Below are 26,473 nucleotides of genomic sequence, written 5' to 3' on the forward strand. Positions count from 1 at the left end.
CTTGCATTAAACACCCAAGCACATTTAGACTAGAAGAGAGAAGTTTGCCAAGAATGAGGGCCACTTTGGACATCCATCATCAATAGCCCTGGCTGTCTAGGCCAGCATCAGATCCAGCAGTCTCCAGGCAGCTTTCCGCCAGGCCCTCAAGGGTGCTAAGAGCATTAACCATGAAAAATAGAACAAGATCTCGGCCTCTTGCCTGACTGACAGCCAAGCATGTGTATGCCCTGGCTATGCTCACGCTGGGACCCCTTCTAGATATTAAGATATAGAGACCTGATAGTTGATTAGGACCCTGTTCGAAAAGGAAGACACCGGATATTTCCCTCTGGCATCCATATGTGCATGCATGGTTGTACAAGCTGGTAGAATCTCTCTCTCTCTCTCTCTCTCTCTCTCTCTCTCTCTCTCTCTCTCTCTCAAAGTTTTGAAGCACAGCAGAAGAATCTCTGGGACTCTAAGCCTGAGCAACCTCATCTGTGAGCCACAGCTTCTGTGTGAGAGCTCCTTTGTGTGAGAGGGGTAGGGTGACTGAGGAAGTTTGCTGGTGTCCATCCCTGGCCTGCATGTGCATGCATACAGAGACATGGACACATGCACATGCTGAGTACCCCTCATCCAATCCTGAAATCTGAAAACATTGAATTTCAAATCCAGGCATTCTCCTAACCTACACCTTCCCTCAGGAATTGGAGATGAGGCCTTGCAAGAATCCTCAACCAGTGAGACTGGCCCAGACCTTCTGAGATCCATTCTGCCCCAGGAGAACACAGCAGGTGGTATCAGGACAACACAGAAACTCAAGACTCCAGCCTGATGCAGGGACCGCCTGCTGGGTTAGAAGACTCAGCATCAGGTTCCTGAAGGAAAGCATCACCTCTGAACACACAGGGTCGCTGTGGCTATGCCTTCAAGGCATCTTCAGCAGCAGCTTAAATGGACTAGAAATGACTATGGGAATCTGCCTGCAGGGTGATGTGAGAATCCTTTTGCTAAGGCTTGATCGCTAGATGTTGCCACAGAAAACCTTGAACTCTTCTTGGAGTACAGTCCAGGCAGAGGCTGAACACAAAACATTCTGATTATGAACTGAGTTTAACAGGTAATCCGGATCCTGAAGGCCACAGGCCCAAAGGTCTGCACTGCAGGGGTGAGGCATCACTGCAGGGATGACCACACAGTGCAGGGGTGAGGAGTCACTGCAGGGATGACCACACAGTGCAGGGGTGAGGAGTCACTGCAGGGATGACCACACAGTGCAGGGGTGAGGTGTCACTGCGGGGATGACCACACACTGCAGGGGTGAGGTGTCACTGCAGGGATGACCACACACTGCAGGGGTGAGGTATCACTGCAGGGATGACCACACACTGCAGGGGTGAGATGTCACTGTGGGGATGACCACACACTGCAGGGGTGAGATGTCACTGCAGGGATGACCACACACTGCAGGGGTGAGGTGTCACTGCGAGGATGACCACACAGTGCAGGGGTGAGGTGTCACTGCAGGGATGACCACACACTGCAGGGGTGAGGTGTCACTGCGGGGATGACCACACACTGCAGGGGTGAGGTGTCACTGCAGGGATGACCACACACTGCAGGGGTGAGGTGTCACTGCGGGGATGACCACACACTGCAGGGGTGAGGTGTCACTGCGGGGATGACCACACAATGCAGGGGTGAGGTGTCACTGCGGGGATGACCAGCAGTATCCCAGCCTTGGCCTGGGAATAGCCATTGACACCCACACTTTCTGGGGCAACATTGTCTCCTGAGGATAGAGTCAGGCCAGGAGCAGCAACTGATGTTCACGAGGGACAAACTTTCTTCACCTCCTGCCCATGCTGGCCCTAGGATCTGGGCTTTTTTGGTGACATGAGTGCTGAGCCTCCCAGGTAGATGGGTTTTCAGGGGTCAGGTGGTGATTGTCACCAAAGATATCCATAAGGATAAGTCATACTGTACTAATTCCCATATTAGATCCCTTCTCACAGGTCACAGAGGCCATAGTGGGTCCTAAATGTGGAGTCAGGTTCCTGTGCACTTTTGAGGAGACTGGTCAGACATTTAGGCTTCGTGATATTTTGTTGGCATTATTTTGGGGGGATTTTATTTTTACTGTTGGGGCCAAACCTGGGGCTGCCATGTGGAGGGAAAAGCTTTGCCAAAGCTGTAGATCATCCCTAATAATAAACTCCTGAATTCTCCCAATCCTGAAACTATCTAGGTCCCTCACATGATGCAACCTTTGGGGCATTCCTCACATAGAATCATGGGGTGGACTGCATCCCAAAGAGATACAGTGGGAAAAATTCCCCAGTGTCTCCCTGTGGCTGTGACGATGGGAGTGCTGACCAGTGGAATGCAGGCCCCATGTGAAAGCCTTTTGGTTTCTACTTGAGTGGAATCTTCACCATGCCTTTTTTTTTTCTAGAAACACAGGTTGCCCTGGAACTTACAGTCTTCCATCACCCTGACTCAGTTTCCCATGACTAGGATCATAGGCTTAAATTACTATGCCCATTTTTCTTTTTTGTATTTATAAATCTGCTAAAAAGCCAGAAGGATCCAGAATGTAAAATGGTGCGGTCCAAGGCATTTCCAACAGGGGATTCTTGACCTAGGAGTATCCAGACCAGTGTTTATTGTGTGGCTACTTCATTCCCATAACAGCTTATATTTGACAAAGAATTCCAAGTTGTGATATCACTGGGCAGCAGGTGATATCCCATACAGCAGGACTGACTCAGGTTGTAATTAAGGCTGGAGAAACTTACTAGGACCCTGGTAATCCTACCACCCTGGGGCCTTTAGATAGCCTTAATCTGATCTTCCCCCCTGTGCTATTAATCAATTGCTCTTGAAGGTAGATTTGAATTTACAGTCACTGTGAGGCAGGAGAATTAGGACCCTACAGTCACTCTGGGCTCCATAGGAAGAGCCTGTTTCAATAGTAAAAGAGGTCACCTGTGAGTTCTTACTGTCTTCCCTGAGGCCTTACTGCTGGAGTTAGACTAGCTGTCTCACCAATTGAAGTAGAGGGCAGAATGCTGGTGCCTTCTATAGTGAGGACTAGTGACAGATGGTCTATGGAAATTCTAGAAAGGTCTACAAGTATTTATGTCGTGTGCATGGGAACTGCTGGCTTCCCTGTGTCCTTTGCCTTTATTTTGCAGTCCATGGGGCACCTGGAAATGTCCCCAAACCAGGCTGTACACAGGGCCTGTCCCGTGACTCTCACTTGCGCTCAGAGCCTGCCTGATAGTCATAGGTCTGACAGAGCCCTGACACCTGCAGAGACCACTATAAGGGACCCTGCAATCCCCATACTGCCCATCAGTGTCTATAATGTCCCTATACGACACTGAGACGGTCTAAGCTCCTTCCCATCTTTATGCTGCATCAGAATCTGACCATTGCTACTTTTGCTCCTCTCATACCCACACTAGAAGCCCTGTACCCACACTAGTCCCAGCTGGCCTGTTGCCTACTGACATCTCATGGACTCTGCCCCAATATTCCCTCTTCGCCTGGGTCCCTGCAACTGTGTCCAGTTCTGGCTGCTTCCCTGCCTCCCCACTTCCATTTTCCAAATGGCCACATTGACACATGGGTTTCTGGGTGTCCCACTCCTCAGATGCTGGGAACAGGTTCCTTCTTTGCTGTTTGAATGGTTGTCCTAACACTGGAGGACCTTGCTTCAAGTAGTGGCAGTCAAACCTGGTGCTGATCGCGTCAGATCTGTCCAGGCTGTCTGTGTGACTGTGGCAATGTGCCTCTGTTTTGGCTGAGTGTTATTTACCTCCCTCATGGCCATGTGATAACCAGACCATGAGCATGTTCATTGTTTGGAAAGAAGGGTGTGGAGGACATATGCTCCTCATCCTAGCATTAGTGGAAAAAAGACATAGGCAGATGATGCATTCTAGACCATCCTGGGCTATAGAAACTCTGCCTCGAAGAATGCAGGTGGAGCAGGGCTGGGGTTCAGTTGGTTGCCTAGCAGCCTACCACATTGAGCAGGCACTGCTCAACCACCTGTACATACACATCTCCTGAGATCTCTCTCCTAAATGGGAGGTGACCGTGTCCACCTAGTACAGCACATGCCCTGGAAGGACAAAAGCTACCTACAGGAGCTGTGGTGATGACTCCCAGGTTAGAGCATCTGCTGCTCTCTCAGAAGAACCACATGGTCCCTAACAATCATCTACAATGGGGAATGCTATTCCCTCTTTTGGATCATGAGGGAAATGCACTCAGGAGTGGCCCAGACATACATTTGAAAAAAAAAGATCCATTGAGTTAAATGATAAAAATAAATATAATCAGCAACAATAAAAAACACAGCATATGAATGATCAAGTGAAACAGCACCTATAAAAACCTATTTCCCAAAATGACGTTGATGGTCATTATCTTTGTGGTTTAATACTAATGCTGTATTGTAAGAAAAACTGAGGCACATGGTTCTCCATTAGGATTATTCTATATTCCTTTGTGAAAGTTGTCATTTTTTCTGCAGCTCTACAGGCATGAGTGTGTGTTACTCAATATCTGGTGCACACAGTCAATAAGGAATGTGTGTTGTAGACTGATATAGACTAGGATGAGCAGAACACATGACAGCATGGATACAGTATGTCAGTGATTACATCATAAAGTGTGTGTCCATAAAAAAAGTCACATTATCCACACAAAAGACACTATCACCCTGTGTACACTTTGGTGGCTTTGAATTCCCTCTTTACCCATGCTGCCTGGACCATGCAAAAATCCATATATAGCTGTCAGTTCTAAGTCTACAGGAGGGGAAAGGACCCTTGAATAAGATGGTCTTAAGAGTCAAGAGTTACAAATCAATTTTTATTCATAAGGAATACAATTTACAAAAAACAGGCATAAAATGAACAACTAAAATGGTATAAAAAATGAAAAACAGTAACAAGAATATATAAGTATGAAATAACAAAAAGAAAACTTCAATGAAAATCATAACCAAAAACATTTCTTAACAGCATTTTCTTAATGAACATTTAGAAACACAGTTGTAGTGCTGTTTCTCCTCTAGGACAAGACGTCAAGGCAGTCCCCTCAGATGTCTCTCAAATGGTGTTGTCCGTATGAGAAAGGAGAAGGACCTCAACCAGACAGTCTGGCATACGGATACATAAATTGAGGGTCTCTATACATTGAGGAAATTATCTGAGAAGAAGAATATTCCCCCAAAAAGTCTTTGACTGTGAGGATTGTCGTCACAGGGAACTCCTGAGGAAGAAACTCACTCTTCAGGGGGCTGTCTTCCTGGGATCCGTCCTATGCCATGTCTCCTGCAGTTTCTGAGACGTGGGAGGAGAAGGCAGCTATTAAGACACTGATTTGGTGGGGACATGCATACCAGCTGTCAAGTTGCTGCCTTCTGTCCCCTCAGCTGCATTGGACAGAAAGCACTGATCTTTTCACTGAAATCATTGCTGATATCTCTGCAGGCTGGGAACATCACCAGCAACCCTCACAGTACTGTGGGAGAACAAGCTGCTCCTCAGACTCTACCAGTGCAAACCAAGAATGGGGAAATGGGGAGAGACCTAATTGGGGTGCAGGAAGAAAGGAGAAGGCCACATGATACCCAGATCAAAGCCAATGACCAGGACTCATTTGCCATTTGCACTTGGTTCTTATCCCTACAAGGTGCTTCCAACCATAACATGACCCCTGTATGACCTTTGTCACACGACCAAGAACTCGTTCAAAACTCTTCATAGCATCCAATCTGTGATAGGGAGATGCAGTCATATGATATGTTATTCCTCTGTCACCATTTCTGGACTGCAGTTTCAAAAAGGGCAGAGAAGTATAATTGCCAATAACTCAGTTTCTGAAGAGTGGTTAACATCCCAGAATACTTGTGCATACACAGAGCAATGAATAACTCTATCACATAAGGTGGGTGACTGACTGGGTGTGGGGAGATTAGAAAGGTGATAGGGGAAGCAAAGATGTATCCAATAGGCAAATGGTATCAGACATTGTTAATCTGACTCAGCTGCTTGTTCCTACCACATTTTGCTGGGTCTGGAGGTTGCTGGCCTTCTCCTGTTCATCTTCATCATTCGGGTTCAACTCAAACAAATATCGCTGTAACTCCTTGCTCTCCTGCTTCAATGTGACCAACTTCTTCTTCATACATGCCTGGTCCATCAGGAGCCGGCTGTGCAGGTTGCTGGAAACACACTCTGCATAGTAAGATCCTGAAGTCTCTTCCTCCCATTCCAACTGCCAAATCCCACAAAGTCCACCAGGACCCAGATACCCATAAAGACTTCATAGAATACATCTCCATACATGTAAGGCTGCTGCACAAACAGCAAATGGCCAATCCATGGAAGAATAAATTGTTTCTGTGACCCAAGCACCAATAAGAGTCCATGTCGTCCAAAAGAACAAGAGATCTACAACTACCCATGAGAGCCCAATGCATCGGGACAGCATCAATTAGTAGGCAGCAAATAACCACAAGAGGACAGTATGACCAAGGGAGGTCATGCAAACCATGTGGTCCACACATTGAGCTTTATTAAACCTGGTATGACCCCAGAGCCGCAGGTTGGCCTAATAACACTCTGATGCCTGAATCAGTGTAGTTCTATCCAGAGCCTTGTAAAGATGCATAGACACTGTGGTGAGAAGTCACAGTCTCTTAAAGAACTGAAACTGAGTCCAAAAGACCCAGAGCACAGTGATATTTAAACAGCAGAAGACATGGACCCAGAGCTGCAGGCTCTCCAGTCCAGAACAAAGAGAGGCAGCAATGGCCATTCCACAAGTGAGGGGCCCTTCTGACCAGTACTTACCGATAGAAGTTAATCTCCTTCTTGAGCTCCTGAAATTTCTCACGATGTTCAATGTTCTTTGTGTCTAAGTTGTGCAGTAATGACATGACCTCTTTCTCCTTTATCTTCAAGTTTTCATAAAATGGATTTGGCCTGAAGTAGGGGCTGGCCCCAGGAAGATAGAACCCAATGAACATCGAGGTTTAGGATTATATAAACTCAGGCTGTGTCCTGTACTACCCCAGTCCTGGAAGGACACTTTCTGAATTCTACATATTTGAATTCTTCAGCTTCAGAAACTTGGAATTGTGTGCCCAGGACAACAGAAGCTAAGCACCCAGATAAAGGGTTCCCTGGCTCACTTTTTTCAATCAGGAGGGCTGGATCTGCATTCAAACCTGTTATGCTGTCAAGAGCCTAGGCCACAGAGCTTACCAAACCACACACACACACACACACACACACACACACACACACACACACACACACATCCAGAAACCTCTGATTTCATTTTTCCTGTTTTGACAAGTGGAATGCTACAAGCCGAATAACTAATATTCTAGAGCCAGACAGTACACATAATTCTGGAGATGAGACCAGATATTGCCACAAACTTATAATCTGCTCAAGGCATACAAATGTATAGACAAATGTGACCACACAGGCAAAGAACTGTACTGTTGAAAGTGGGGCTTCCAAAATAAAGTACTTACACCTCCATGAAACTATTATACAGGTATATCCTGAGGTCAAAAAACAGACCCCTAAATTCCAAGGGTGGAGGGACACAGAAACATATAAAATTGTGCATATGCATGCAGACCTGTGCACACACAGACACACAAACTGGGACACACCCACAAGAAAAGAAAATTAAACAGACTCAGAGAATGAGAAAGAGAGACAAATATGGAAAGAGCACAATGAGAATCATTAGAAATGTATGCACCATTACTGTCTCAGTGTTTAAGGCACACAGACAAGAAGGAACAGGCCAGAGCCTCAGGCCTTCTAGTTAAGCATGGAGATGAACAATGTGGGACCTGTTACCTAAGGGTGCTGCCATGAGATGATAGCGTTCAGTCACATTCCTAGCAAGTACAAACACTGTCCACAAACTCACAGCACCTAGAACCTTGCAAAGCTGCCACTTGTCAAGGGCTTTCCAATTGTACACTGGGAACTCATGCTCCAGTGACTTTATCCCTGAATTCTTCACTCAGATCACAAATTCAGATTTTCAACAGGCAGAATCAGAGAGTCCATGTCCAAACTCACTCCTCAGTAAGGGTCAGGTTCTGAATCTCCTCTCTATGGGAGATGAGGTTTAGAACAAGGTCCTTTGTTTGGAGCAATGCATACCTCTTGTTCATGGATCCACCTGTCACATAAAGGAGGCGATCTGTCAGCTCATTTCTCTCCTTGGTAGTTAGCTCCAGTTCTCTATTCAGCCTCTCCTCTTCCTCGTTGTCCTGCACCTTGTTTAGGATATTTTCAGGGGATGACGTCTGTCTGCAGGCCTCTGTAGGTAGAAGAACACAAGTGAACCCGCATGGGGTGAATGCATAGAGCATACACAGACCACAGTGAGGTCTAAACAGGAGAACATGCTTGGAAGCCAGTGTCACTGCAAGAAGTTTGGTCTGTGTAAGAGGCATCCTAAGTGGATCACAGTCCCCCCACTACTATATAGAGACCAAGAGATGTAAGCAGCCAGGTGTTCCCTATGCCCGCCCACACAGGCTTACAAGTACCAGAGAGATGCCTTCTCCAGGATTATTATCAGGTACGCAGGCTACAACCTGGTTTCAGGACCCTCACCCCTCTGGTTTCAGAAGTCAGATCATCAATTCAGCATCCACAATGACTTGATTGATCAGGGAAACTCAGATATCCTACACTGTTACTCTAGTCCAATAACTTTGCATTAAAAAGTCATGTAGGGGGAGGACATGGTCAACAGACTTATTAATTCCCCCTACTGAAATGACAAATGCCCCAGAAGTGCCAATAGGTTACAGGCTCTTTCTCTACCTGCTCCATATAGTTTGGCTACTGTAGAAAAATATCTGCCACACAGAACCTCTAATATATGAATGTAAGATTGGCCCCGTCAGCCAGAGGTAGTCAGAGGAGTTCTAAGAATATAAGGTCATGGCCAGGAGCACAGTTCTCTCCCTCTTACTACTGTCAGATAGTCACTGAATTGAAAGAAGCAATGAAAGTGAAGTACATTGATGCCCTGTTTAATTCAGAAAAGTTATACCCTCCATGACTCCTGGTGGTGTTATAATATCAATTTAACATACCGAATGCACTGTAAAAGTAAAGACTAGAAGTTCACCCAATAATAGCATAGGCATTGCCATATCCTCCATGTGGTTATGGAGAAACTAATGATGTGAAAACCTTGACTTTCAGGAATTGTGATCATCATGGAATTCAATATCTGTGGAGATGTTCCAGTGGTTGTGGCCCATTGCTATAAAGGCCAGCTGAAGGCCCCCACACTCACCCCTGAGAGGAAGATCAACATACACTGCCCAGAACTTACTCCACATTCCCCATGTGTCCATCATTACCTTTAGGTTTCGTTTAATTCACTCTAGACTCTTCTCTATCAACATCAACTCTCCCAAAGCACCTACAAAGACGGGAAAACATGTCTGTGGATATATCCTTTGGACACTAAGAGAAAAAGTAGGGAATTGGTTGTCACAACGATACTGGTGACATCACAGGGATTCCAAGGTCTCTCTAGGAGACAATAGAATGTCCACGAAGGGACGGCTGATGTCATGGATAACAGACTTTGCCTCCCTGCTAATGTTCTCCCTGTACTGAGCAAAAGCTGATGGACCCTTTTCAGGGGACTTCCCTGTGGCATAGCCACTGAGCACCACATGCTTCCAAAGCCAAATTTGGCTCTAGGCTTGATTGGAAAAACCTAAGTCATTGCTGTGTATCTAAATGAGTGCTTCCTCCCCAATCCCTGCACAGAAATGTTTCATCCTACCTGAAATTCTCCTTAGTCAGCAATATTACCCATTAAAGATTACTGAGAAATCACACCAGTTCCTATAAGTAGCCAAAGAGGTCTCCTGTCTCATCATGTGCAGGTGCATGAAATCACACCCAGAAATAGCCTATAGGATAGGTGGCAATGTGGGTGTGTGTTATAGGTACAACCTGAAGCTTTGTGCTTAACATTTGACAGTTGCCACCAGATTCTTTAGGAGAAAGAATTGCATTCATTATGGTCCTGGCAACAATGTGGTGATCTGTTAGGAGAGGAAACTGAAATATTGGATCCACCAGTGAATGCACCCTCAGACTGAGTGTGGGGCTCTCCTCTTTGCACTTAAGTTACCAAAGCAGGATTGCTTACAGGCCTCTCTAAGCTATAACGTGTGATTTCATCTGAAAAATAAAATAGTCAGCAGATGTGGGGGGGGGGATGCAGCCAAAGGAGTAGGAGAAGCCTAGAGACATAACTCAGTGGACAGAGTAAGAAACAAGCATCTTCACTCCTGTTTCATGGATCACCCCACAAAACACAAAAGCATGAATCGTACTAAAAAAAAAAGCCAGTTATTTTATTGAATGCATACACTAATACTGTTTACAGTATTAGAGGCAAAGCTCAGATTTTGGGGGCAGATCCATGACTTGAACTATCTTCCTGACAACATATAAATCAATCAATCAATCAATAAATAAATAAATAAATAAATAAATAAGAAAAAAACCACAAAAATAAAAAACACAAAAAGCACAAGCCTCTCATGTGAAGTTACAGAAGAGTGATCCAGTGGTCACTTCTGACCAGGCCATTTTAGCTATGACAGTGCATAGTGACCCTTAATTTGATGGGCCCTATATAAAGCTTTGTGCAATATTGTCATTTTAACCAACCTCATCCAGAACATACATAACGACACAGGATATGATTGCCATGTCCTTGCTGTGTATCAAGTTATTTTTCTGTGTCCTGATTGTCAGGCATATTACACCACCAATCTGAGATGGCTGGTAGACTTGGAAGAAAGTGGATATGAAAGATCCCCGTTTGATATCAGTACAGCCATTTCTTAAGCATGAGAATCTTTTAAGCTGGCCCTTGCTTAGCCCCTAGACGTTAGACAATAGACCAGAAAGTACAGAAAGCACATTCCCACCCACTCTCTAGGAAGCTGCCCGACCATAAGAACAGAGGGTATAGAACATATTTACTGCAGGGCAATTACAAGACAGGAAACATCTCTGGGAAGCTGACTGATCACTATAGAAGTGAGATGTCCTTGGTACTGAATGCAGCTGTGCTATAGGCTGACATCGCTATAGCCTTGTCCTGGGAACCCCAGAACAGAAACACCTGCCAAGACAGATATCCTTGGTCCTTGTCCTGGGAACCCCAGGATAAGAAAACATATATCAAGTCAGACATCCTTCCTACTGAAATAGCTACATTGATGTGGTTACGGCCTTATCCCAGGACGAGAAACATCTGCCTAGTTATCCTTGGCACTGAAATAGCTGAGCTAATGAAACTGTGTGATCATAAATGACTGTTTAAGCTGTACATTTCTGTTGTTTGAGGCTCCTCACATCCCTCCTCGTGAGGACCGTGTCGAGCCCCAGTGCATTGGTATCCCAAAGTAAACCTCTTGTTTTTACATCAAGACTGAGTCCTGTGTGTTCATGGGGTGGTGATTGTCCTCAGGACTGGAGCGAGAGTCTCCTCTGTCTGAGGGTCTTTCAGATAAAGCTATAGTTGTGGGTTACACACCTCAATTCTCATTGGCTAATGCTGTCCTCACAGTCCTTGGAGGCCCCTTTGTAAGACTACCTGTTGGAAAGTAGAAGCAGCTTTATTTGAGCTCAAAGTGAACCTGACGAGCAACGTAGAGAACAAGATGGGGTAATTGAGAACCTGTCTAAAACCAGCACAGAAACCCACCCTTCATTCAAAGCATCATCTACCAATTCTTGAATTTTTACCATTCTCTGCCAACCAGTCTTTCATTCAGGAAAGGTAGAAAAAAACTGGAAATGATCTTTTTATTCTAAGGACCTTGATCTGTCTTTCCTTAGGTCCACATTAAGAACAAATGAAATGGGTATCACCATCTGAACAACTTAGTATCACCTACTCAGCATTTCTAGCCTAATACTGTGCCTATGGCAATCTCAAGCTTCCCTGAGTGTTGCTGCCCCAGCAAGAAGAATGAAGAACTGAGGTCAAACCCCAGTGAACCTTTCAAGGGGTTAGAAGAAAGCCATCAGAGATACTGCATTTCTTTGTCCTTAGATTAAATCAAGATGATACAACGTGAATCTATTGGGCTATTAAACTATAATCTTCCTCACAACCACACCTATCTGAGTTCATTTCTTGGCAGAATTCATGCCCCACCATCCTCGATATTTCTTGATTCATTGCTGCCAACGGCCAGGTTTCCTGAATTTTGTTTTTTGTAGAATTGGGTGTAGTCAATCATAGTTGCCCTCTGTAAGAAATGACAAATATCTATAATAACTGACCACACTGGACTTGTGTATACAAGTACAGTGGTGGAAAATTCAGCATAACTGAGGAGTGGGAAATCACCACAGTGTCCTGGCCTTTCTCTGCCCATATCACAGCTCACAGGCGGCTGGGGCAAACCTTGAGTTCCTCTGTAGAAACAGAGTGATGTTGAATGGACACTGAGCAGGCAGAGCAACACAGCTGAGGCAACTCAATTCCAGCAACAAATGCATTATGTGTTTCCCATCTTAACAGCTCCTTTTGAGGACTTGTCCCCACACCTAGCTTAAACACAGCAATTTTCATACATGCCTGCCTGCTATTTCATATTGTTGCTGTAATACGCCTCCACATCATAGATTTCAAAAAAGAAAGAAAATAAACCTGACAGTGAGAAGGGTGATGCTTGTCAACATCTAGTGTGTTGGGGGCCCAGGTATGGTCACAAATAACCAGGACACAGGGGATGCAAAGCAAAGGCAGATGCAACTGCATGCAGCTGCAAGTTTATTAACCCTTATACAGGCATGAATATGGATTACCTCACTTTCCCTTTTGGCAAGATATAATAAGATCGTTATTCCCATGATATCAGGAACGACTGAGGCAAGACTAGGCAAAGAAGTGAGACTAAGCAAAGGCTTCTCCTTAAAATATCTGTATAGCAAGTCACCCCTCTTCCTAGTATCACAATATACTTGTCATAACCCAGAGAGCATGAGAGCCGCTTCCACAAAATAGGACATAGTACAACATAGTGTAAGGTAAAGTGAGGAAAACATTTTCTTCTCAAGGGCAGCATTGCAGCCCCTGCTTGCATCTCTCAGCCGTCTTTCCTTGATCCTGTCTGGGAAGTGTATCTCAGTGACTCCACAATTTCTCTCTTTGTCCTTTTGTTTTAAAAGTAACACTTTCTATAACATAGCTAAATGTCCTTGAAGGGGTTTAATCATGCAAAAAGAAAGCAATATAATATATAATGTATGCAACCTTTAATGAGTGTATCTATTTTCTTAGGGGTATTTTTCAGATACCTTCCCAGATCTGGATTTAACTTTGGTAATTGTTATCTGTCTACAAAATCAACAATATCGAATAAATATTTCTGTTTTCTGGCGTAAAGTCCTCGGGAGTAAGAACTAATGATTTTGGAATTTGCTCCGTGTCTGTTGTTATGTCCCTCATTTCATTTCTGATTTTTAATTCATGTATTGTCTCTCTTGTGCATTGTTAGTTTGAGGAAGGGGTTGTCTCTCTTGTGGATCATCTCAAAAAAAAAAAAAAAGAGGAAGAAAAGACAGCTCTTGCTTTCCTTGACTTTGTATTTTTCTCTTTGTTTCTAAAGGCTTGATTTCAACCCTGAGTTTATTGCCCTTCATCAGATCCTACCAGACTCTCTATGGGATGAGGCTTTGCCTCACTTGGTAACAGCAGCATGGAATAAATGAAGCTTCTGCTGATCTCTGTTGTGGTGTTGCACATCACAATCTCACCGAAAACCATGCATAGCCTGGTTTTAGGCTCTATAAAAGCGGCCCACTATTTCAGTGTTCCCTGCAAGGTGCCATGGAACGGTAGTAACATAATTCTGCAGGCACATCGACAGGTTTCTCCACGGTCTTCTGGGTCATTTGATAATAATTTATAGTGAGTTCATGGATGAACACACATACACACACACACACAAACACAAACACACACTTTACTGACATGGTGCATATTCTTTGCACACCAAAAATAAAGTGAGCGTTACTGAAAATGCACCAATAGTGCAATCGATGGAGGGAGCTGTGGGGAAGCTGGGGCTTAGAGTTACTTAAAAGACCTGATGCAGATTCTCCTTCTATTGGAGGAGAAACTTGATAGACAATGTGGTTCTTTATTTTCTTTCTCTAGAGCACACAGGACTAGGGTGGCAGCTAGGGCTTTGAGCATGTTTGGCAAGTACTGTAGCACTGAATTAAATCCTAGGGCTGGAACCCTATTAATCATCTACAACAATTACAGGGCAGGCTGGATGACGACACTCAGCTGACATTGTGGACATCTCAAGACAGTCACTGGACAATGGCTGACACACTTGTCTGAAGACTGGAAATGTTTCTCGATCTTGGAGAGGAAAGAAGGACCCTCCAACTACACTGTCCTCTAAGGAAGTTTATTCAGGTGAGGGATGACAGGGACTGTTTTGTCTCATGTCACACATGTCAGTAGAAAATATCCTAGGTATTGGATGGCGCTGTTTCAATTAACAGAACAAAGCACATAGTGTTGGGAAGGATAATAAATTATGAGTAGGATTAGAAAACCCCAAGCCTCTTCCAGGTTCTAGGAGTGCAAAAAAAAAAAAATACCACGAAATATGGCATTAACGTGATAGTTTGGTTAAATCTAGTTACTAGTTTCTATTGTGATACCTATTGTCAGTGCCTGCGCCGACAGTGTGTGAATATCGGGTGTAGGTTTGTGGGGTTGAAAGAAAACACGTACACGGGTCACCCCTTTTTAGCGAGTGCCACCAAGGCTTTACTGAGATCTCCTTATATACCAGAGGCAAAAGCCGTGGAAAAACAACAAGGCAGGTGAAAATCCCCAAACAGGAAAATAGGACAAGTCTGTGAGGTGAAAGTTCCAGCCCAATCAGGGGCATAAACAGCTTCTTAAAAACAAGAAGCAGGAAAGCTCAGTGGGGAGGAAGGGTGCCATGGAAAATCCCAGCCCCAAATCAGGGGCTAAGAGCAGCTGTCAAAGGTGTAAACAATTTCTTCCTATAGCAGGCTGAAAGGCTCAGCGAGGGGGGAGGGAAACACCAAGGTAGGGCCCAACAGGAGCCTTCAATGGTGGCTCTAATGTTTCACTTTCCTCTGTCAACTGGCCTGCACACTGTTTCTAGCACCATAATGATTTCAAGTCTTCCTCATAAGGAAACTTGTGGCAACCGTTGAATGCTAAGCACAAGGCTTCATGAGTGTTCCCCTAACACACACCCATGTTGCAACCTTCGATGCAGGCTATTTCTTGATGTGATTTCAAGCACCTGTACATAATAAGACAGGAGAACATTTTGAGTGCATATTCAAACTGGTATTATTTCTCAGGAATTTTTAATGGCTAATATTGGTGAAGAAGGATAATTTGAGTTAGGATGAGACATTTTTGGGCAGGATTTGGAAGGAAACATTCATTTAGATGCATAGGAATTACTAAGGTTTTTATAATCAAGCCTAGAGGAAAATTTGGCTTTGGAAGCAGGAGATGCTCAGTGGCTCTACCCCAGGAAAGTCTCCTGGAAAGGGCACCTCAGATTATGCTCAGTACAGGGAGAACATTAGCAGGGAGGCAAAGTCTGCTCCCCTTGACATCAGCTGTCCCTTCTTGGACATTCTATTGTCTCCTAGAGAGTTCTTGGCGTCCTCTGTCCCCAATGTTGTAGTGACAACCAGTGCCCTAGTTTCTCTCAGTCCGAGTCTGGCAGATACATCCTAAGACATGTTTTCCAGTCTTAGAAGTGTTTTGGGAGGGCAAATGTCAATTGTGGAGAGACTAGGGTGAAGGATCTGACCTTTCGTCTCAAGGAAATGATGGACAAAGAAAGTGGTTCTGGGGAATGTGGAGTAAGATCTGGGCAGTGTCTTTTGAGCTTTCTGTGGAGGTGGGGTTGGGGGAGGGATGGTGGGGGTCCTGCAAGCTTAAGTTGACCTTTCTAGCAATTGGCCACAACAACTGGAGCATCTGCAAAGGAATTGAATTTCAATGAATATCAAAATTCCTGAAAGTCATGGATTTCAGAACATTAATTTTCCCATCCCCAAAGAAAGGATATGGTAAGGCCAATGCTACTATTCTGTGAACTTCTGGCCTTTACTTTTAAAGTTGATTTGTGGCTTGTTTTTTGTTTGTTTATTTATTTATTTAGTGGGTAATATTATTTATTGCCAAAGTCAAACATCTGGGTTACATCCTGGGACCCACATGACAGAAGGAGAGAAATGGCTCCTGAAAGTTGTTTGGTCATGTACTGCACACACACACACACACACACACACACACACACACACACTCACACACACACACAGACACTCACACTCATACACACACAAACTTTTACGCAATAGTAATTTTTCTTAGAGTCTGATATAATTGGTTCTAATACAAAGACAGCCTGAGTGTAGTTACTATATGATTAAATAGTACTCATGCTCTCAGGAACAGAGTTTAAAGTTTATAGGTACCTAATAAACTTGCATTGGGACATATAAAGAACATTTAAATGTTCAGCAGAAATACAAAGAACAACTAATTTAATTTGTTAAAAGTGAAAGCTTATACAATTCTGAAGGTTTTTATGCTGGTTTTATTATACATGTAACTATGAAAAGAAAACATACATACTTGATCAATGAAATGAGGAAGAGTGATTTAATGAACAGAAAAATGGATGGTACTTCAAAATTTCCATGATTACATATTATCTATTTAATTCCCTCCACAACAGCAAGAAACGGACATTATTATTTATGCGACATTACAGATACATAAACCGAGAAAATATTGTTTGGCCTGATTTTCTGAGCCTCCTTAAAGGTTTAGTTAATTGACAGAACTGTCCTTTAAAATTAGGGTCCATATTCTTCTGTTTTAAATGTGTGACACTTTTATCTTTTTTTCTCCATCTTTATTAAATTGGGTATTTCTTATTTATATTTCAATTGTTATTACCTTTCTGGGTTTCCAGGCAAACATCCCCCTTACCCCTCCCCCTCCCCTTCTCTATTGGTGTCCCCTCCCCATTCTCCTCCCATTACCACCCTCCCCCCAACAATCCCTTTCACTGGGGGTTCAGTCTTGGCAGGACCAAGGGCTTCCCTTTTATTTCTAGTGGGTGCTGCTCTCCCTGCTCCGTGGGAAGTGGATGGGGGAAGGCCCGGGCCTGAGCTGAGTTGGAACTGGGGTAGAAAGGCATAGGGCCTTCTAGGTGAGAATGCCAAACCACCACTGCTGCTGCAGCCACCATGGAGAAGCCCTTGTTCCTGCTGCAGGGAGGAGAGTCTGGTGCCCACAAAATGGCTGAAGGGGAGCTGAGAGCAGACAGCTTCATCACCCGCCTGCTGGAGGTTGAGGATATCGTCCGGGAAAAATTGTGCAGATGACTGAAGCAGAAGTCCGAGGACTGTGTATCACGTCTCGTGAAATCTTTCTTAGCCAGCCAACAGCTGTGAACACAGGTTTCTTTTGGAGAGCAGGCCTGTGCAGGCCCAGAACCCAGGTGGGACAGTTCAAGCTACCCTTTTTCCATGGCCAATCTCAGATCATATTCAGAAAGTATTTCTTGGGCTAAAGAGATGGCTTAGTGGTTAAGAGCACTGACTGCTCTTCCAGAGGTCCTGAGTTCAAATCCCAGCAACCACATGATGGCTCACAACCATCTGTAATGAGATATGATGCCCTCTTCTGGTGTGTCTAAAGACAGTCACGGTGTACTTGTATATAATAAATAAATAAATAAATAAATAAATAAATCTTAAAAAAAAAGAGTATTTCTTCCAGGTGATGGATTTCCAATTTATGGAATTGAACTAACTTACTGATGGTGGAAGTGACACAGAGAGTTAAAGTACAGAAGGAATAATCCAGAATGTCCACCAACAGTTGCTGTCACACCAGGACTTTTAAAAGCTCAGCTGCTAGAGTAGCAATGTAGTCTTTGGTTATTCTCAAGCTTAGGTCTTCTAGTCATTATAAGCTGACCATGACACAAAAAGAGTAATCTATATCAAAATAGAGAATAGTAACTAGATTCACACCACACTATCACATCACTACTGTATTTGAGGTTCTCAGTTAATATCTAAGAACCTGGAAGAGGCCTGGGTCTTGCTACACATACTCATAATTTATGTCCCCATTGTCAGCTGAGATTCTTCATGCAGCCTGGGGTCAAGGAGGTCATCCCACAAAGCACAAAACACCCATCTCAGATAAACATGTATGGTTTACTGAATCCAAAACATCCATGAATTTCAGGACACAATTAAATGTTGAAACCTAAGGATAATAGATAGAGAAGAGAATTAAGATTTCTAGTTCATAGATCCAGTAAACACCTTCAACAAATCATAGCAGCAAACTTCCATAAGGTAAAGAAAGAAAAGGCCATAAAGGTACAACAAGCCTACAGAACATCAAACTAATTGTACCAGAAAAATTCCTCCATTCACATAATAATTAAAACGCTAAATGCACAGATCAAGAAAGAACATTAAAAGGGGTAAGGTATAAATATCTAGTAACAAATAAATTCAGACGTATCTGAATTACACCAGACTTCTCAACAGAGATTCTAAAAGTCAGAAAATCTTGGGCAGATGTACTGCAGACACAGGCTCCTATATCCAGCATAATCCTCAATCACCATAAAAGGAGGAACCAGGATATTTCATGACAAAACCAAATTTAAACAATTCTTTTCTGTAAGAAAGCACAACAGAGGCTAACAGGACGAAAACTCCAAGACAATAAACTGAACTATACCCAAGAAAAACCAAGAAATTAATCTTCTCTCAATAATTTAAAAAAAGAGAAGCACACAAACATAATTTCACCTATAACCAGATAAAGAAGAGAATGCAGCAATCATTGGCTTTAATATCTGAACAGATCTTCTTTCCCTAATCCCCAAGCTCCCAGGGGCCAAACTGCCAGCCAAAGTGTATGCAAGGATGCTCTATGGTTCAAGGTGAGGCCTGTAGCCCCACCAAAGGCAGATCCTAGAGGTGTGAGGTGGGAATGGATATGTGTGGGTGGGGGAGCACTGTCACATAGGCAAAGCTGAGCAGAAATGGGATGTAAATATGATGAGGGGAGTGTGGAAAGCAGGACAATAGTTGAAATGTAAATAAATAAAATAACCGATTAATAAAAAATAGCCAAAAATAAAATAACAAGTAAAAAGGTAAATGAAAATTAAACCAAACCAACCAAACAAACAAACAAAAATCCCTGAAGTGGATTGGCCTAATTCTGCTTGTATTTTAATGCTAATTTGTGGAACTCAGGACTGGTTAACCCCAAATAACTGACCCTGTTCCCAGTTAACTGTGATTATAAAGAAGCCAACAGCCAACAGCTGCACAGCAGAGAGATGGGGGAGGGGAGTTTCTGAGGGCTTTGCTAGAGAGGATCATGAGGAGGGAAGAAGGAAGAAGAAGCTGCCAAAGAATAAAGGAAGAACGTGTGTGATGGAGAGGAGAGAGGAAGAGGACAGCAGCCATGGTTAAGGGAGAGGAGAGCCTGGTCCTGAGGGCTGTCCAAGTGCAACAAAGAGCAGCCAAGATGCTACACAGTCAGTAAGAGTTGAGCGTTATTGTTTGGAAAGTAGATCTCGTACCATGGAGGGCAGGCAGCTGCACTGCTACTGTGCTTACTAATGCACACTAAAATAAATTTAACAAAATATGTATAACCAGTAAGACAGCTCTGTAGAGGATCCTAAAAGGAATACTTTAGTTTGAAGGGAAGGACAAAATACCAGAGAACACAGGGGATAAATTAATAAAACTAGGAAAGTTAATCAAAGAAGACTGTGAAAACCACAAAAATTAACAAAATGACAAAATTTAATACATAGGTTTAAATAATAATTACATATCACTAAACTCAATATCTAGGGTGGTGGGGCATGAATTCTGCCATGATCTGAACTCATAAAGGTGGGGTTGGGAGAAACATGTCTGGTTAAATAGTCCACCCACATTGTGTCAATGTGATTTAATCTAAGGACAAAGAAGTGGAGCATCTCTCAAGGCTTTCTTCTAACCCCTTGAAAGGATCACTGGGGTGTGGCCTCAGTACTTCATACTTCTTGCTGGGTCAGCGAAACTCAAGGAAGCTTGAGATTGTCATAGCACAGTATTAGGCTAGATATACTGAGTAGATGATACTAAGTTGTTCAGATGGTGATATCCATTTGCATGTGTTCTTAATGTGGACCTAAGGAAAGAGAGATCAAGGTCCTTAGAATAGAAGGAACATTCCCAGTCCTTTTCTACCATTCCAGACTGAAAGGCTGGTAGGGAGAAAGTGGTAAATAAGAAAGAATTAATAGATGATGCTTTGAATGAAGGGTTGGTTTTTGTGCTGGTTTTAGACAGGGTCTCACGTATCCATGTTGCCCTCTCCCTGGCTGGCCCGGTTCACTTTGAAGTCAGTGCTTCCATTTCCAATAGACAGTCTTACAAGAGGGGCCTCCGAGGTCTCTGAGGACAGCATTAGCCATTGACAGTTGAGGTGTGCAACCCACAACTATAGTTTTAGCCACTTTGTTCCATGTCTACCAGCTATTTCAGATTGTTGCTGTTCTATGCCTGACAATCAAGGACACAGAAAAATAACCTGATAGAGAGCAAGGACATGGTGATCACATCCTTGCCTCTGCTGTATGTTCTGGATGAGGTTTGTTAAAATTCCAATATTGCAAAAAGCTTTATATAGGGCCCATCACATTAAGGGTCACTATGCACTGTTTCATCTAAAATGGCCTAATCAGAACTGACCGCCAGACAACACTTCCTGCGAAGTTCCTATGAGAAGCTTAAGTTTTTTGTGTTTTTTCTTCTTCCTTCCTTCCTTCCTTTCTTTCTTTCTTTCCTTCTTTCTTTCTTTCTTTCTTTCTTTCTTTCTTTCTTTCTTTCTTTCTTTCGCTTTATAGGTTTAGAGGAATGTATTTTGGGCCACGGATCTGCCCCTAGTATCTCTGCTATGGATGTGATCAATCAGTGTTAGTGTGTGCATTCAATAAAATGTCCATTTTTGACTAAGGTAGATGCTTCTGTGTTTTGTGGGGTGACCCATTGTCAATGTCTAGTGAGTTGGGGCCCTGGGTATGGTCGCATACCCCCAGGACACAGGGGGTGCAGAGCAAAGGCAGAAGAAACTGCACGCAGTTGCAAGCTTTATTAATCCTTATTGAGCTAAGAATATGCATTACTACAATTTTCATTGTGCAAAGATACCATAAGATCATTATTCCCAGGATAACAGGAACAATGAGGGAAGATTAAACAAAGAAAGATGAATAAACAAAAGCTTCTTCTAAAAATATTCATATAACAAATCACCTCTCTTATTATAATCAAAATATACTCACCATTACCAAGAGAGCGTTAGAACCACTTCCACAGAAACAGACACAGCAGAACATAACTTAAGGCCAAGTGAGAAAAACATTTTCTTCTCCAGGGTGGCATTCCAGCCCCTACTTGTATCTGTCACCAGGCCTTTCTTGACCCTGCCTGAGAGCTGCATCTCTATGTCTTAACAATTACTTCTTTTTTCTTTTGTTTTAAAGTAACACTTTACATAACATAGCTAAAGGTCCTTGTAGGGGTTTAGTCATGTAAAAATAAAGCAACATAATACATAATGTACATAAGATTATGGCAAAACTAGCTCCTCCCATGCTATAGAAAATCCTTTGAAGTCAAGCCTTGGGATCTAATCCTGTCAATTGATCAGCCAATAATTTCGCTATTTCTCTAGGGCTAGTATCTTCTAGCTGTTTACCAAAAGACATTCGAACATCATATTTCAAGGCATTAATTACTTTTGAAGCACTTTCATTACCCTCTAAATAGGCTTGAATTAACTTCCAATCATGTTCTGTGTCATTATCCATATATTTACTAACACAAAAGTAGTAGGATTTCATCATGATAAGCAATATAAGCCCGATAACTGGCATTGGCCGCAGCAGAAGAAACCATGAGTAAAACACACATTGCTAAGAATAAGTGCTCAGCCGTAAAGGACTTTCCTGAAGGAGACAAAATTATTCCTTTCAGTGCTTAATCGCTTCACCTGACCCCACATAGGTAATAGGGTTGTCACTGCACGGATCCTTATCCATTGTTGTTTGTGGACACTAAGAGAAGCCAGGGCCTCAGTAATGGAGGACACCTCCTCATCTCCTGAGAACATCCATCAGGAGAAAATGTAGCTGGTTTAACTGGATTCCTTTGAGGGTAGGGAGCAGTTCTTATTATTCTGTGCTTGGATCCATCTCCCGGGTAACCAGAATAGTCTCCCATCCTGTAATGAGACAAAACCCTCTCCCCTATATACAATGATGTCCCTTCCTGCCATTCAGCATCCCGGGCAATTTTTATCCATACTGTCTGTTCCATGCCTTCTGGGGGGAAGTTCAACAAAGTGTCTATTGGCTCTTGATATAACTTCACCTTGTGGTAAATTAAGAAAATTAATAATGTATAATGCTTGTGCCAATATAGCTCTGGGACTGGTCTGCAAACTCCATTCAGGTTGCATAAGGCCATCTCTTTTCCCCCTTTTTAATTTTATAATTTGTCATTTCAGGGTATGGTGAATTCTTTCAACAAAAGCTTGTCCTTGTGTATTGTGTTCTGTACCAGTAATATGTACAATATGATATCGTTGACAAAATTGTTTATATTGATAAGAAATATATGTTGGTCCATTATCAATTTTAATTTTAGAAGGCAGTCCCATAACAGCAAAAGTTTCCAATAGATGCTGTATAACATGAGCAATGCGTACTCCTGGCAATGGTGTAGCCCACACAAATTTTGAAAAATTATCTATGCTTACATCTATATGTGAAACGCAACCAAACTAAGAAACATGGGTTATATCGATCTGACACGATGTATTAAGTTGCATCAACTGGGATTAATTTGAGATGGAATACATTTTATACGTGAAGACTGACACATAGGACAATTAGCAATAATTTGTTTGGCTTGAGAATAGGGAAGCTTATATTTAATATGTAAATATCCTGTATTGGCATGATTATGACTGTGTTCTTCTGGGGTAGCAAATGCCACTAATTGATCTACCATAGGATTGCCAAATGTTAAAGATTCTGGAAATTTTGAATGTGATCTAGTATGTGTAATGAATATTCTAGAGTTTCATAATAACAATAGTCCTTTAATATGTGAGAATAACATTTAATATTGGCTTAGATGTAGAAACAACAGCAGTCGCAATATTCTGTACTACTCCTACAACATAAGCGGACTCAGCTATAATATTTTTACATCATGAGTAAAATCCTGGAATACATTAATTACCGCTAATAATTCATTTTGTTGTACTGACCCAAAAGAAGATTCTTGTCCCCAAAATTAATCTTTGGTCCAATAAGCCATCTTGGTGTTAGAGCCATCTGTAATCACAGTAAAGGCTGATGGTAATGGATCAACAGAAATTAGTGTATTTATCAAATTTTTTTTTGTTTTTTAAAGCAATCCCACAATTTACTATGGGGAGGATGAAATTCAATATTTCCAATGTAAGAAATCATGGCTAATTGAAAAACCTCAGACATCTGCATTAAATATTCCACTTTATCTTTGCTTAATGGGAAAACAAAAGCAGCACAATCATATCCCCACAGAGTAACATGTCTTTGTATGCCTTGCTGAATGATTAAAGAAATTTGTTCCTCATTATTTGTTAATGTTTGGTTAAAGTTTTATTTAATATAAACCCATTCTAAAGGCAACTCATCCTGAGCGAAAGTGCCTGTAGGATATTCAAGAGTATTTAAACATATAATTTAATAACTCTATCTGGATCAATACATGCCAAATATGCATCTTTCCATTTTCAGAAAAGATACCCTGGCATGCCTTCATATAAGCATTAATATCCCCAGCCCCCTTTATAGGTAATAATGTTCTCCTGTACTCTTCATTAGCATTTTCAAAAGCAAGCATTTGCAGCAGTTGTCCTCCAGCTTCCGCTCCTACCATTGTTCTTTCCAATGTTAATTTTAATATACATAAAAACTTAATATATGGTTCATAGAAAGCTACTACCTTTTTCAACCAACCAGTATCATCCTTTATAATAAGTCGGTTGGGCCACACCTTGAATCGATGCTGGCCTAATTATAGGAAAAGAAAAAGCAGGTGAATTCGTCATCATCATCGTGTGAATCTAATGGTCAACATGCCATCCTCGGGAAACGACTTAGAAAAACCTGCTTCAGGCAGTGGAGCAGAGGGCAAAACTTTTACTTTCGTTTTGTCTTAATGAAGCTCTAGCTTCTTGTTCTGTAATCGTTATTACCCTGTCTGCATTCATGGCCTTGAACACAGTAAAAATTACAGCCCAAAGAGACCAGAAATTGGAATCTTTTTGCCCTGCCTGACAGCCTTTTTCACCTTAACTTTCACTTTGACCCAGATATCAGAATCCCTGGAACCATCATCAGGGAAACATGGAGTTTACTCTTGCTGTCTCTAAACACTTTTCTAAACCAGACTGATAGACATGAATTCCCTGCACTCTTAAAGATGCTTAAGCATAGCGAGATGAAGAGAAGATTTATCTTGTCCCATTTCCTTGTAATAAAATGTACTTACCTTATCTGACTGTCCAGACTTACCTTCAGGGACCCTGTTCCAGTGCCATAGGTTGACGTCTGGGGTGTTGGGAGCCCTGCATCAGGTCGCATTCCTTACTGTGTTTCCCGATGCTCAGTGGCCATGCCACTCCAGCATGCTTTGAAATGAACCAGTCCGCAACCGCCACCACCACCACCACCACCACCACCACCACCACCACCACCACCACCACCAGCAGCAGCACCACCACTAATTTGGTTTTGTAAATAAAGTTTTATTGACATCGCCATCCTCAGCATTTACATCCTGTTCAGTGCTGCTTCTGGCTGCAGCTGCAGGGTTTAGGAGCCACAGAGCGCTTTAGGCTCCCAGAGCTGAGAGCATTGACCTTTTGCCTTGTTTGTGAAAGAGGTGACTGACCCCTGTGCTCGAGGTGGCATTTCCGTGCCCCTTAACCCATAGCATAGGTCTCTGTGCCATCCTCTCCCTTTGCTGTGGTGTGCACTTCCTGGTACATTTCCGTTAGCTCTTGACATTTCCAGAGCATTGGGTCTTGCAAATTGAATTTGCATGGCACCAGGAATAGACCTGATAGCAGGGTATGGGACACGCCCTATGGGGACCCTGCCCAGGGGCATAAGCTTACTTTTCCAGTCAACTCCCTGAACAGTGAGCCTTTGTGGGACAAGGTACTTCACGACATGACTTGACCTCTCTGCAGTGCACCCAATCCCTGCTTGGCTCAGATGTCCCCCAGAGAGGTTGTGTGAGTGTCCCCAGTAGAGGCAGCACTCTGTGTGGTGGCATTGACATGGCATCCAGGAAAGTCAAAACCAGAGGGACATGTCGGGAAGTTGGAAGCAGATGTCTGTGTCCATGGAGAGAAGGATGGACTAGACACTCCTACAGGGGGTGAGCTGAGAAGCACTTCCTTGGCTTTTTCACAGCCGTGTAGGCTGCATGCCATGCTGTGTACCCATGTTGTGCTGAAGTCCCAGGCTTTGATTCTCCCACAGCTGCTGTGTCCAGGGGCCAGGGTAGGATTAAGCAGACTTCAGCAGGAGAAAGGTGAAAACCCTGGTTGGGGGGTGGGGATGGCACAGTCATAAAACTCATGCACATGAGGCCCCTGACTTAGAGCCGTATAGCAGCTATGACAATCCAGCTCTGGTGACACTCATCTGCAATGCCAGGCCATGGGGGGGTAGAGGCAGTAGGATCAGTTGTTTAATTATCCTTGGCTACAAGGCAAGTTCGAGGCCAGCCTGGGCAACTTTGTCTATGAAAATAAGACAAAATGAGGTCTTGACTCTGAGCACCACAGTCTGTACCTGGCACGGTTGCCCCACCCCAGGTAAGAAACCCCTCTGTCCAGAGGCCATAACTGCAGGATACCCCTGGCCAAGTGTCTATACAGCGTCCTGTTTGACTGGACTGTGCTGAGTACCAACCACGCTCTCCTCAACAGGAAGGACATGGGAGAGGCTGTTTCTGTGAGGGCCCGGGCCCTGAGACAGCCAAGAATAAACCCTGTCCTTGGGAAAAACCATGGAGACTAGGAACCCAGGGGATCTCTGCAAACACCAGGGCTGGCAGGGGACTCTGATCCTCTACAGCAGCTGCTCTCAATCTGTGGGTTCTACATCAGCGCTCCTGCACACCAGACATTTACACTACAGTTCCTCACAGTAACAAAGTTACACTCATGAAGT

The 26,473-nt window shown here is 43.2% G+C and overlaps 2 protein-coding genes across 2 annotated transcripts in view; one reads left to right on the plus strand and one right to left on the minus strand.

Moving 5' to 3' along the window:
- Positions 1-6,048: 6,048 nt before the first annotated feature.
- On the minus strand, positions 6,049-24,871 carry LOC147999221 (disks large homolog 5-like). Its single transcript, XM_087595409.1, has 5 exons — positions 24,803-24,871; positions 17,360-17,519; positions 8,202-8,361; positions 6,861-7,004; positions 6,049-6,229 (listed from the first exon to the last, which is right to left on the minus strand). The coding sequence occupies exons 1-5, from the start codon at positions 24,869-24,871 to the stop codon at positions 6,049-6,051; spliced, it is 714 nt and encodes a 237-aa protein (XP_087451535.1).
- The window catches only part of LOC147999222 (disks large homolog 5-like), an 81,981-nt gene continuing 69,874 nt past the window's right edge, over positions 14,367-26,473 (plus strand). Inside the window, exon 1 of the mRNA XM_087596469.1 lies at positions 14,367-14,535. The gene's annotated coding sequence lies outside the window, so the exon portion shown is untranslated. The remainder of the gene's footprint in view (positions 14,536-26,473) is intronic.

The sequence above is a fragment of the Rattus norvegicus genome, chromosome 19, assembly GCF_021556685.1.
Source record: "Rattus norvegicus strain SHRSP/BbbUtx chromosome 19, alternate assembly SHRSP_T2T, whole genome shotgun sequence".
NCBI lineage: Eukaryota > Metazoa > Chordata > Mammalia > Rodentia > Muridae > Rattus > Rattus norvegicus.

What these genes read in the sequence shown, in the direction of transcription:
- LOC147999221 (XM_087595409.1), bottom strand. Translation starts at nt 24,871, where the DNA reads ATGCGACCTGATGCAGGGCTCCCAACACCCCAGACGTCAACCTATGGC. An exon ending in CTGGAACAGGGTCCCTGAAG is followed by an intron (nt 17,520 to 24,802) that starts GTAAGTCTGGAC and finishes CTTCTGCTTCAG; the next exon opens with TCATCTGCACAATTTTTCCC. An exon ending in TGGCTGCAGCAGCAGTGGTG is followed by an intron (nt 8,362 to 17,359) that starts GTTTGGCATTCT and finishes TTCTACCTACAG; the next exon opens with AGGCCTGCAGACAGACGTCA.